General features: G+C 37.7%; 1 protein-coding gene across 1 annotated transcript; it reads right to left on the bottom strand.

Moving 5' to 3' along the window:
* Positions 1–710: 710 nt before the first annotated feature.
* On the bottom strand, positions 711–8,256 carry MANSC4 (MANSC domain containing 4). The gene is made up of 3 exons (XM_075111883.1): positions 7,967–8,256; positions 3,136–3,265; positions 711–2,125 (listed from the first exon to the last, which is right to left on the bottom strand). Exons 1-3 carry the CDS (start codon positions 8,193–8,195, stop codon positions 1,432–1,434), a joined length of 1,053 nt encoding a protein of 350 aa, XP_074967984.1. The 5' UTR covers positions 8,196–8,256; the 3' UTR covers positions 711–1,431.
* Positions 8,257–8,761: the final 505 nt, after the last annotated feature.

The raw sequence follows: 8,761 nt of genomic DNA, 5'->3' as shown, positions 1-8,761 counted from the left end.
ACAGTGCTGGTCAATACGGGTTAAAATATCATTTTAGAGAGGTCTTTTCCTCTGAAACCAACCTGCTCAACAGTAATTAGGTATTCATGTGGCCTCACAACCTCATCACTGTAGTCTTTGAACATTGCATGAATCTTACCGGTTTTAGAATAATTTTCTGCCACATAGATACCTGAGAATCGGTTTTATTTGTTATTGTTTCCTTTTATAACATTTACACTTGTCTGGGAGATAGAAACTTCTTACAGCAAGTGAAGAAAACTAGAAACTCTTGAGACGTCCACAGGTTTAAAAGAAGAAGAACAACCCCGGTTACTGTTGAAAATGTTTGCTTTACTAAACAGACTTCCTGAGTAAGGTAAGGCAAGGACATACCTTGTTACCTTGTTGATCTAGTGGCTTGATTTATGTTCAGGCGGAGCACTTTTATGAATAGAGTATACAGGATGAGGAAACAAAAAAAAGGATTTTTTATTATAAAGCTAACTCCTAAAGTTTTCAAAACATTTTGTCTATTCCTGTGCAACATACATTAAATGACTGTTCAAATTTTAAAAAGCTGATGACGTAAAGGATAAATATGAGTAGGCAAGAAAAAGCAAGTCAAGGTGGACGACGCAGATCGATGCTAACTGCAAGGCATGAAGAAACGTTAGCCATGTTTGTGTTTTCTTTAGCCAGTAGCAGAATGGATTTGTCAATGCATTGCAGAGCAAGTAAGTTTACAAAAGCAGCCAAAGTTTGAAGGTGCTTCTGGAGGGGCTTGAAAAACATTTGAAATTATTGTTATTGGAAAAGTGAAGTGAGAAGTGGGGGGAAAGTAAAGCATAAAGATTGAATGATCAGAAATTTGGATATGAGTTAGTGGAATTCAGCAGTTTTGGCGACTTGGGTTGGTTTTGGTGTTTTTCTTTGAAGAAGTAAAGAGTGCTGGCAAAATTGTTTTGTCTCAGTATTAGGGATAAATGGGGAAAAACGTCAGTTTTTATGGAAACAACTACATCTGAGGCAATTAAAGGATGATTAGAGTTAAATGCTTTTATGATACTCTAAACTTTCAGTCAGTTTTACTGATTGCACTTACACTTAATTTTCTCAAGTGAGTTCAAAGCCGGGAAAGAATATGTACAGCTGCAGTGAATCTGCTCTTAAATTAGGGGAAGTGTATACTGTTTGTTAGGCATTAGTCTGGGTCAGATTATGAACCAAAATGTGCTCTAACACCTCTAAGCATTCAGTGGGAGCTATAAGTGTGTACTTCTTACCCAAAGAGGGGAATTGTGTTTCATCTGTTGAGAATTAGATTAAAATTGAAAGATTCTGAAACCATCAGTGAAAAAATTATCTTTGATTCTATAAAAGAAACGAGCTGGTATATATAACTCATTTTTAAAAAGCTGTTTGTTCCGAAACAAGGATGGTGACAATATTTTACAAATTATCTTTAACAGTAGTGTATTTTATGAATTGTCTCAACACTGTTCTTCTTCTCCTTATGGGCTTATACTGACCTTTCCTATTTCTGCAACGCCCTGCTGTGAAAGCAACAGTACAACAGCAAAGGAAGATGAGAGAAGAGCAAAGAACAACAGGAATCAACCAGACCCCCAGAGCTACAGCTTCCCATGCAGGTGCCTCATTATCTGAAGTATAATTCCTACCACTATAGCCTTTGGTTTCATTTAAGTGTTGTTTACTGCTGTTTAGACGAGGAGGAGTGGGCATGTGGGATAATACCTCAGCAGACTTGGAAATCAAAGTTGAGGGTACAGTCTTTTTGTCTGAGCTGGTGATTGACCTAGTGCTTACTGAAGTTATGCTTGTCCTCTTAGCAAAATGATCATCCAGTGGAAAAGTTTCTGCCCTGGAATAAGTGGTAATTTCAGGTTTTTTGACCATCAGGCTTGTACTGGAGGTGTAAGTGTTTGCTGTCAAGCCGTGACTAGCGGTAGAAGATGGAGCTTGGAGTAGAAGAGAACTTGGCGTGGCATTATGACTCTGGCATCTTTCCCACTTGGTGGCCTTTGTGCTCTTTTGCCTTTCAAATGTATTCAGTGAGGAGTGAGTATTTGACTCTCTGGATGTCAGTTTTCCAAAAATAAGAAGATCTGGATCAATCCCGGTTAAATCATAAACAATGTTAGTTTATGTGATAAAAGCTCATCTGCACACCCACAAAAGGAGCACGCGGAGACAATGGCAGGTCAGGGAGCCCAAATAATACCCATCAGCACCTTCTGGACTGGGGGTGTCACTGCCTAGGGTTATGGGACACCTTATGGGATGCAAGGGAAGTGCTTTTGGGATTGTACAGGCCTTACTATGGGATGCTTCAGGAAGGAACCAAAGGTGAGGAAAGGGAGGGATCTAGGCTACTGGGGAGCAGGAGAGTGCCAGCCAGCTCTGTGTGTGTGCGTGACAGTCTGCACCAGCAGCTGGAGGGGGGCTGCGCCCTCGGGGCTCGTACGTCTGGGTGCCAGCAACAGGAGGCGGGTCCAGGAGCAGCTACTGGGCAGACCAAGCATCCGAGCAGGGAGCCCAGCTGCTAGGGGGATTCACATTGCAGGTATGCATATATATATGTATCTATATATCTTTACTAGCCGACCTCTCCATCCTGTGCAGCCAGAGGAAGCAGGATGTGGCTCTTGGTGCTGCCTGTGTTCATGTGTCTCCTTTAGGCATATGTCTGTGTAACCTGTGTGGCTGGCTGTGTATATATGTATACTTGTGGTATGTATGTGTGCGCTTTGGCACAATTAGGCACAATTCCCAATGTGCCTAATGGGAACACATTTTCAGCCTTGCTCCTGGTTGGATCTGGGCACATGGAGCAGTGGGAGCCTCGCCTCTTATATCTGGTGTGGTATTTTCCCCAAGCATAGTATTAATCAGGTACTCAGAGCATGAATCTTGAACGCAGGATGAATCTTCAAGGTCCTTTCTCAAATACTGAATGGAAGAAAGGGAGAAAGTATTCCTAGAAATAGGTACGTTAATGAAAAAGGAAAAAAGTCTTACGCTTTTTAGCATTACATGTTACTTCAGATCTTTTAGCACAGCACCTGACCTAGTATAACATTTCCTATAGTTGCTGTTTTCAGCCTTTATAAATGAAATGCTTAGTTACCTGTTGTGATGTTGTACAAAATGACATTGATTCTAGCCTTTAGTATACAACTTTCCAATGCTGGGCAAGACACGTGTAGGCAATTCATATTCTCATGAATAGCTCCATGGTAGAACACTGCCAGATTGCAGGAAACTGTAATACAAAAACAACGAAGTTGAGCTTATCAGCGTAATGAACATCGCATTTTTCATGTTATTACATTATTTAACATTAGAAGATCATTAATACTGGGCAGCTCCATAGTACTTTAAATCCATGGTTCTCTCATTACCGTGCAAACTAATCAAGCAAACTAAGCACCTTGTCAGTAAAGTAGAGCCACTTCTAACTATATTATTATTATTTTAAGAAGAATAGAATAGCCATCTGATTTCTAATGTGCCTCTGATACAATAAAAGCAATGCTTTAGCTTGTAGTCCTCCTACCAGTTGCCTTCCTTCACGTCTCAGCTACAGTGAGTGGACTGTTTCTAAAAGTAAAGTTAGCAAGGAAGACAACTTTGAGACGTTTCCTCTTGTGTAATATACATGTCTACTTGAAACTGGGCTGCAACCATTCATTTCACCCAGTATTAAAAAAAACGTCCTGAACTACAATGAGTAAGTGACACCCTGCGCCACTGCCCAGTTGTTTTCCTTGTTTGCCTTTGGGCTATTTTATTTCTGTGAATAGGGTGACTTAGACAATTCTTTATTTATGTTTGGAGGTTCAGTTCTATCTTCTCATATCAGAAATCATACTTCAGGGTGAAAGTAATAATGAAAAAATGGCTGAACAACTTGTCACTGAAACCCTATTTTCAGAAATATATAGATGCCCGAATTCTACTGGTTTAAGATTTAGATTGAAAATATATGCTGCATTACTTATGGTTAGTCACACTGTATAAAAAGCAGGAAAGATTCTGCTTTCACAGTCTTACAGGACATCAAAATCTCAAGTCAAAATATCAAGTGAAAAGTTAATTTTATTTTATCCTTATCCTTAGTTAATTTTATTTTATCCTGCTTGGAGCAGGATCAATGTTAGGTTGTGTTTTAGTTGTACAAAATTTGGAGGTTTTATTTATTTTATTTTACCTGCCTTGAATGTAACCTCGATATCTGAGCTAATATAGCTAACTGCAATTAAAAAAAGTATTGGCAGGGCAAGGGACAAATTCAGTAGCAGAAAATACTGTAAATTTTGAAACAGCTAAGGAGAATTTTTCTGATACTGATTCTGACTTTCAAGTTTTGCGCTTCAGAAAATTGTAGCGTACCTTCTGAGTCTAAAAGAGCTTTTAAGATAAGATCTTTATTTGTTAATGTAACTGGAACACGTGAATTAATAGGGCTGAAGAGCTGCTTCAGGCAAACAATTCTAAAATAATCCTATGATTTTTTTTAAAATATTGGAAAAAGCATTTTAGTTACAGTATATTTATGTAACAACCTTATGAAAAAGCTTTATTTTACAAAAATCCTTAGGAAGCTACCCAGCTTTATAAATGTATTGTATTTACTTAGGTATTTATTCCAAACATTTTCCTTATATCTGTGAGTAATGAAAATAATTTGTAATACTTCTGCAGTGAACAACAGAAGAAAATCATGCAACTCTTCCTATTTTATGTGTAGTTAAAAAAACAATAAAATCCCTAACCTATCTACAAATGGGAAAAGGAAGAAAATACACTAAACCCATGCTTACTGTCTTTTCTGTATTACTTGTATTTTTTCAGTCAGTAGGCTCAGTACTGCATCATAGATTAACACAGTAAACATACACCTTGAAAATAGTTTTCTCCATCATCATGAACTTATCTGTCCTGAGAGAAACATTACTTTCAAAAAATGTATACAAATGATTAAATAAAAAATTTGCAACGAAAATGCACTCTCTCTGTCTGAACAATACAAATCAGCAGCTCTATGGAAGAAAAAATCATGGCAGAAGTGCTGTTACGGAATTGTCTTGTGTTTTGTAGTTACTTATGTATAACGGTCGAGGTTGTCTGCCTAGCTGAAATGAAAACAGTAATATTTGCATGTAAAACTGAGATCCTAAACTGTAATGACAGCAAGGTAAAGCTAAATCAAAGATGATAATCACCAATTTTTCTCTCACTGATAGAATTTTCATGTCCTGTATCTACCTCTAGTTTTCCTTTGTCAGCTTCCAGCTATTTGTCATAGGAACTTGAGGGTGGAGTAGATATTTATGAAAGCAAGGCTGGTGCAAAGACACTTATGATTATCAAAACAATAGCACGACATAACTTGTGGGAGACAGAATTATAATCTTGCAGGGTTTATATGAAGCTCTGGCTTTATTATATACCAATTGGTCTACTTTTTTCTTCAAAAAATTAGAAACATTTTGTAGTGATAGAGAAGCATGTTTCGTAGAACCATAGAATGGTTTGGTTGGAAGGGTCCTTAAAGATCATCTAGTCCAACTTCCCTGCCATGAGCAGGAACATCTTCAAAGCCCCATCCAACCTGGCCTAGAACACTTCCAGGGATGGGGCATCCACAGCTTCTCTGGGCAACCTGTTCCTGTGCCTCACCACTCTCACAGTGAAGAATTTCTTCCTTATACCTAATCTAAATCTACCTGCTCTCAGTTTAGAGCCATTACCCCATGTCCTATCACTACATTTAGCCAGCACATAACTACTTTGATATATTTCCTGAGGCCTACAGGCATATCCACAGTTGATATATAAAAAACATCGGCTTCTACAGATAAAGGAATTTAAAATCCAGTGAGTATTTTTAAGAAAATAATTCTGAATATAGAAGTAGTTTTAGGCGTTAGTAAACATTTTTCATCATTTTTAGCATAAGTTAACTGTTCAAAAGACAAAGCCCTTCAAATATTTCTGTGAAATATCTATGTAGTACTTGCTTTTCTGTGTTATCTTTTGTTCAAGGTTTCTTAAACACTCTGCAAACACTAACGAAGTGGTATTATTGAAGTTGTTTGAAAATTCACAATTTTCAGATGTTTGTTCACATTGATGATTTTTCTTCCAACAGAAAACTGTTCCTCACTTGCATCACATGTAGCAGTATGTACCCTTGTGTCCAGACCCAGGTATACAATGTTCTAGATTTTGTCAAAGAATGGATGTTTTGTGCTAATAGTATACTTTGTTTTCCAGTGTGACACATGAATACTATGCAAGTTTCTGATATAGAGACTATCTTATTTAAGAATATATAAGACACCCGAAAATACATGTGTGTGTTTGAAGGGAGGAATGAAATCTTCGAAACATTTCCAATCTTCCAAGTTTGTGCAGAGTTCTGTTGTCATTAGAAATTCTGGGGTTTAGCACCACATCATTATAAATGTTTTTAAAATTTTAGTGATTACTTTGCCAGCTCTATGAAAATGTCATTAAATAGTAGAAAAAAGTGTCTCATCTGAAGAATTCAGCTTCTGTGAATATATTGTCTTTAGGATCTGTGATGGATTTTATTGCATAAAATCAGGTAAGAAAAATGAGTCACAAACCTATTTTTTGTAAGGAAGGATAGTTCTTTGGTCAGGAAAAATAAAGTCATGCTATAGGATTTTTTGCATTGGTTTGATGAGATATAAAGAAAATGTTTTATTGCTTGTTTTTAAATTATTTTGAAATTTCTTTTTATCTTGTAAGATTAGCTTTCAGTAACTGTGCTATTATTGAGGATCCAGCAAAGAAGTTTCTCTTTCCAAACTTCTTATCAGCATTTCTTGAAATCTTAATTAGGACATCTATTAGCAATAGTATTTGTGGTAGTGACTACATCTGTCTCTTTGGGATTGTAAGGAAACCACAAGCTGATTTAAAGCATATCTTTGAAATGCCATCTAATGTCTCTATTTTAGTTAAGATTGTAACAAATCTGTGCTTGACTATGTAACATGATAAAAATGAGATTCCAAGTTGTCATTACTTATCTCTGTAGGGTATCCAATTCCATTTCTGTGAGAAAAAGTTTGTTGTCCAAATAGGAGAAACAGTGCTGAACTCTGTATGTTCTTTCCTCACAATATTTAAGACAGAAGTTGACTATTCCTAGCAATGCTGCTGGCAGTTACATTAGTTACATCAGAGTCAGGTTTTCAGGGTTGTATTTTTGCGCATAATTAAAAATTTCATCAGAATTTATGTTGACTGTTTTTAGTAACTGGTACCTCATTTTCATCCTCCATATCCAAAAACCTTTCAAGTCTTGTGAGTTCTGCTATCAAAATTAGGCACCACAGACACACTCCTAAAATATACTCCTATAGTGTACCAATGCCGTGTGATACTGTGAAAGTATAGTCTTGAGCTTAAGTCAAGCAATGATTTTTCTTATTTTTATTCTGGGTCTGAGTTTACAAGGCTAGGGAAAAGGGGTTGCCAGCTGTAACTTTATTGTTCATATTTACGTTACATTTGGTTTGCACCAGAAACATGCTGTAACCTCAGAACAAGAGAGTGCTCTCTCCAAGAAAATGAATATTCTTGGATTTCAGAGAAATCCAACTTGGTTGTTCACTCCCCTTTACCACTCACCATGTCCTAGTCTAATACCGTACTCCATGAAGAAAAGTCATGTTGAAATCAGTGTTCCTAGTGTGGTCTTCTAAAAAATCCAGATTATCTCGTTCCTTTCTATAGGACTGAAGATGGGGGAACAGTTACAATGTACCTTTGCTTTCCTGCCTCAAAAAATACATATATCCCATTTTTTGCATTATTTTTTCTTCAAATAAAGGAATGTCTATATAAAAATTACGCAGAATGTCTTTCCTCATACATCATGATGCAAATTTTAGTTTATGCCACAATCTTGGTAATAAACACTCACCGTTCCTCAGAAGGCAGCAGGTTCTGCTGCACTGTTGGGGTGAGACTTCTGCATAAATCTTCAGCACCTGGGCTCCTCTCTTCTGTGATTCCTGCAGGTCAATCAGAAGACCTGGGAAGCGTCGGATCCAGCAGTTTTTGTAAAACGTGGTGGGTGAGCAGAGCGAGTCTGACTCCACAGCCAAACCGAGGACCAGCAGCACTTCTGCTATTGCCACCAGCAGAACCATCTCCTCAATGTAATGGGCTTAGTCAGCACGCTCTCTCCTCCACAGATGCACTAAAGTTTGGACCAGCATTTTAAGAGACAATCTCTTGGGTGGTGAGGATACTGCCAATTCTGCCAGGGACATGAGCCAGGGGATGTTTTTTCCAAACAATTCCCATGACGCTGTTTGGGCTGCTGCTGGAAGGAAGCAGCCATTTTATGAGCTACATATGATTACAAAAGTTATTACTGTTCTCTAACTTAATTATTTGGAGACAGTTTTTGAGAGGCAACACACACAGGTTGCTTTTAGTCATTCAGAGAATTGTTTCTGTGGTCCCAAGTTTGTGTTTCTTGTCTTTCTAACACCAAACTAGGCAGACAGCCCTAATACATGATGAATAATGGTAAGCTCAGCATATTGTTTCACCTCAGCTCTGAGAGTATGGGGTACAGTCACTTGAGAGCAGGTAGGTCTGCCACTTTGTTCAGGCACACTGTTACACTCAACACAGAAAAACAGCTCAGTTTAGTTTCGTAACACTTTTTGAATTATCTGGTGGCTGCAAATCTAGTTCCCTTCTTTAC

This window comes from Phalacrocorax aristotelis, chromosome 1 (assembly GCF_949628215.1).
Source record: "Phalacrocorax aristotelis chromosome 1, bGulAri2.1, whole genome shotgun sequence".
In the NCBI taxonomy this organism is placed as follows: domain Eukaryota; kingdom Metazoa; phylum Chordata; class Aves; order Suliformes; family Phalacrocoracidae; genus Phalacrocorax; species Phalacrocorax aristotelis.
The sequence above is the reverse complement of the archived record's forward strand: the minus strand, read 5'-3'. Positions and strand labels throughout refer to the sequence as shown.